At 29.7% G+C, this 4,529-nt stretch overlaps 1 protein-coding gene across 1 annotated transcript; it reads left to right on the top strand.

Annotated features, from left to right (window-relative positions):
- Window positions 1-1,295: 1,295 nt before the first annotated feature.
- LOC111276604 (transcription factor JUNGBRUNNEN 1-like) lies at window positions 1,296-3,248 on the top strand. The gene is made up of 3 exons (XM_022862352.2): window positions 1,296-1,509; window positions 2,403-2,695; window positions 2,794-3,248. The coding sequence occupies exons 1-3, from the start codon at window positions 1,326-1,328 to the stop codon at window positions 3,190-3,192; spliced, it is 876 nt and encodes a 291-aa protein (XP_022718087.1). The 5' UTR covers window positions 1,296-1,325; the 3' UTR covers window positions 3,193-3,248.
- The last annotated feature ends 1,281 nt before the right edge of the window (window positions 3,249-4,529 follow it).

Raw genomic sequence — 4,529 nt, 5'->3', positions numbered from 1 at the left:
CTTATAAGTTTATCATTAAAACAATTATTTTTAATGATAACAGCCAACCATTTGGTTTAATAATAAGTGTAAATATATATATATATATATGTATATTTCTGTTAAAAAATGGATATTGTTTTCCTATTGGGACGATTTGACTTTCTTAGACATAAATCCAAAATAATAATAATAATAAAAGAATTACAATTCAAGTTACTCTTATATTTTGATTTCCCAAAAGAATATCGTCATTGTAGGATTTACTTTGAACAATTTCTATGGTAAACTAAGCCTAAGTTCTCAGAAAACTCAGAAAACAACATTTTCTTTGCATCCTGCTTACCAATTCCAGTCTTCCAAAAGACCCTTAAAGCATGAACAGTTATGGCATTGACCCCGTGAAGTCCATGCTTTTGCTGTTCATAGCATTGGGCTTTTTGGGGTTCCAAAGATAACCTACTTTTTCTTTGTCGGTTGTTAACAATGAACCGCTCACTCCCATTCGAAATTTCTAAATGATCATAATAAGCCAAGTCTACAAAGGAAATTTCCCCACAAAAGCTCCCTCGCTTGCTAATTATTATTATTTTTTTATCAGAGACATAATATGCTACTAGTTAAAATTAAATCATGATAATTTTAACAAATGTGATATCTTATATAATTACACTTTAATTGTCTTATTTTTGTCAGAGACTTGATACTCTGTGTTATAATATTCGTAAAAAATTTAACCTAATTATTATTTATTCTCATATATTCTAACTCTCCCACGTAAGAGAGCTGCATACGTGAAAGTTCATTTAACTTGAACAATACGAAAGAATATAACTCTCTCTCATACTTCACATGACAGACATTTTATAAAACAAAAAAAAAAAATTCAAATTTAAGACATTCTATTGAAATTTTAAATTCTAACCCTAGTTATATTCTCCTGGATTTATTATTATATATTATATTTATAGATCAACCAGACTATATAAAAAATAAATAAATAAATATAAATTCAACTTCAAGTCAATAATTGATGAGTCTACGTGTACATATATATGTAGTAACTTATGAAATTTGATACAAGAAATTATTGTCTATATAATATTTGCAACCGAAAAGTTTAACCCACTTGTTAACTCACTCTATTTAATTATTATTATATAATTTATGACCATAGACGAATGTTAAAGACTCATTCTTAGCTAATTGGATGCTAGTTATTAAAGAGTCAAGAGCAATGACTTGACTTTTTCTAACTCCCCAGTATTTATGAAGGTTTTGCAAAGTTCGAACTAGAAAGTATTAAGATCTTTGTTTTATTTATTGCACCAGGAAAATTAAGAAAGATGAACGTCCAAGATGGTAGCGGTAAGATGGATGAAGATGTTCCACTTCCAGGATTTCGATTCCATCCGACAGATGAAGAGCTTCTTAGGTTTTATCTTCGACGAAAAGTTGATAAGAAACCGATCAAAATCGAAATCATCAAACAGATGGATATCTACAAATATGATCCTTGGGATCTTCCAAGTACGATTTAATATCTACTTTAGTTCTTATGCATATTTATAAATATTTGCTTTAGCCATCTTTCATAAGAAAGAGATTAGGTTATTTGTTTAAAAGATCCAAATTTTCTAAATAAAAGAAGTTGCAAGCTGCCTAATATCATCAAGTTCAGTCTTTTTTTTTTCTTTTTGATATAATTATTTCTAAAATTTTATGATATACAATCGATCTATCCAAAGTTATGGTTTTTTTTTTTTTTAAAAAAGAAAATTCTTTATTTTCAAAATTTTTGCACTTTGTGTTGGTACGCAGAAACTTCACATGAAATCTTATAATTATTTTGTTCAAATTTTTGTTAAAGACTGTATTTCATCTACATCAATGGAAGATTTCATATAAATATTTGCATCCGAAGGGGATTTTTATTCATAAATTTGCAGGTGCAATTTGCATATTGTTCTTATATATAGTTCAATCCACTATTAATGATTGGAAATTTTAAACCAGAAATCCGTCTTTCTTTAAGCTAGTTCGTCACAATCATCAACTAAATATATTCAAAAAATTTTAGTTGTAGAAATTATTATGATTTAATAATTGAAAGGAAATAATAAAGATGGTTAATACTGCATACTTCAAAATAACTAACTAGGGTTATTGACTTGTGTATATTATTGTAGGAAATTGAAAGTATTGCTGAAACTTGTTTTCACTTGTAGAGAAAGTAGTACCCTTTTCTCACACAAACAAGTTAATTTCTTTCATTTGAATCTAAAATCTTTATTTACATCGCGCTATACCCTTAAGTTTTCATTTTCTTGCAGAAGATTTTAGGCAAGGAAAAGAAAAATTAGGTCTCTATCTTTCATATATAGTTTCTTTTTCTCTAATGTGTTTCATGATTAATCATGCAGAACCTAGCAGTGAAGGAGAAAGTGACTCATATTTCTTCTGCAAACGAGGAAGAAAGTACCGAAACAGCATTAGACCAAATAGGGTAACAGGATCCGGGTTTTGGAAAGCAACAGGCATTGACAAGCCTGTTTATTCACATGGACGAGAAGGCCATGGCTATGAGTGCATAGGGCTAAAGAAAACGTTAGTATACTACCGCGGAAGTGCAGGCAAAGGAACCAAAACGGATTGGATGATGCATGAGTTTCGCCTTCCTAGCAATGACAATAACACCAATACTATCCAAGAAGCTGTAAGCAAAATATTCTAAATATATCATTGATCTTTGTTCTGTTTTGTTTTGTTTCCATAATCCTAATAAATCTTTAATTTTTGGAATTATAATTACAGGAAGTATGGACTATATGTCGAATTTTCAAACGGAACGTATCACATAGAAAGTACACACCAGTTTGGAGAGAAATTGCTGCTAAACGCAATTCAATTACATGCACAACGAGCTCTCAAACATGTAGTTTGGAATCCAACAATGATGATCATGGAAATTACATAAATTTCGGCGCTCCAATTCTTCAACATTTTGATGATGAGAAGCAAGTTAATAAAATCAATGGGAGAAACCAATATTGGCAAGTAACAGATCAATTGAGCACCATAGCTCAACCAGCTCCATTAATTGCACCCTCTTCATCAAGCTTTTCAAATCAAGAAAACGACTTCCTCACGTACGCAAATTGGGATGAACTGAGAACAGTTGTAGATTTTGCTCATGATCCTTTCCTTCTATAAATGCATGTGTAATTATATGTTGTAGTTGAAGCTTATATACATATGGGATGAACCAAATTGTGTTATTATTAATATATTACTTATAATTCTTCTTTACATGAACTTTTAGGAACAAAATCCACCATAATATTTGCCTACTTGACCAAAGGTCTATTTAATTAGACTCCATTTGAAAGCATAATCGGAGCATTCCCATCGCACCAGAATTTGCATTCTATGATCCGACCCTTTATGAAGGGAGACTTTTTTTTTCCACCTCAGGTCTCAACCATCAATTTAGCTAGTATGCTGTGAAAGTAACCTTGTTAAAGGCTGTTGAGTAGTTCTTGAATCCCTTAATTCTCTGAAGTTTCAGTTTAATTCTTGAAATCTTTTCAAAATCATACATCTCCTACAAAGTTTCAAAAGAATTTAATATGGCATCAAAGGTTTAATAGATACCATATTGACTTATTCTTTTATTAACATAGTGAAGGCTTAAGAGCCCAACCCAATTGTTACAATGGACGGTTCTAGCTTAAGTGGTGTCGGAATTCAAACTCCATAGCTACTGGATCTTACCTATTAAAAATGACTGTATGACCAATTAATGTAAATTCCACCCACCTAATTCCCTCCTTATGTGTTTGACATTTTTGTATCAGCTTTGATTTTCATGTTTCAATGCAAATAGAAATAACTATTAAAATGGCTTAAAATTTCAATCCTTTTGACAATTATACTGAGGAAATCAGGATCTTTGTATTTGTATAAGTGAATGTCTTCGAATTTTGCACGTTCCTTTCAGTGTATCAATATGGCTGGAGTAGCAAAAGTCTTCGTGTATTTCAATGGTTAAAATCCAAATATTGATGTCATTTGGAACTCTAACTTGAAAAGTCTTGAGTTCCAATTTTGGAATTTGAAATGTGAGATTTATGAGATGAAATAAAATGTTACTTTCATTATATTCTACTTAATATTTAATATCAAATCTCGATACGTAATAAAAAATATATTATATACCTTTTATATAGGAAATAACATAAAAGTAAATTTTTGAAGTGGCCAGAATAAGTTCATAGTAATTATTTTATAGCAACCATTTTGATTTTTTCACTGAAAGTATTTGTTTTGTGCATATCATATTAAATTTGGGTTTATATGAAAGTAATTATTAATTTTTATGATTCAAGAACTGAGAATTTGAATCCATCTCTTTAAACAATGAATTCACTTACCATTGAATTAAATATTAGAATGAAAAATAATTATTAATTTTTGAAATGGCCAAAAGAAGTTTATATTAGTGATTTTATATCACTTATTTTGATTTTTTGTTGGAAGTATTTGTGTTG

This window comes from Durio zibethinus, chromosome 25, assembly GCF_047325235.1.
Source record: "Durio zibethinus cultivar Kanyao isolate XHJ-2024 chromosome 25, ASM4732523v1, whole genome shotgun sequence".
NCBI lineage: Eukaryota > Viridiplantae > Streptophyta > Magnoliopsida > Malvales > Malvaceae > Durio > Durio zibethinus.
The sequence above is the reverse complement of the archived record's forward strand: the minus strand, read 5'-3'. Positions and strand labels throughout refer to the sequence as shown.

Excerpts from the sequence above, each read along its gene's own strand:
- LOC111276604 (XM_022862352.2), top strand. The coding sequence starts at position 1,326 with ATGAACGTCCAAGATGGTAGCGGTAAGATGGATGAAGATGTTCCACTT. Across the intron at positions 1,510-2,402 it reads TGATCCTTGGGATCTTCCAA|AACCTAGCAGTGAAGGAGAA; the intron begins GTACGATTTAAT and ends TTAATCATGCAG. Across the intron at positions 2,696-2,793 it reads CCAATACTATCCAAGAAGCT|GAAGTATGGACTATATGTCG; the intron begins GTAAGCAAAATA and ends TTATAATTACAG.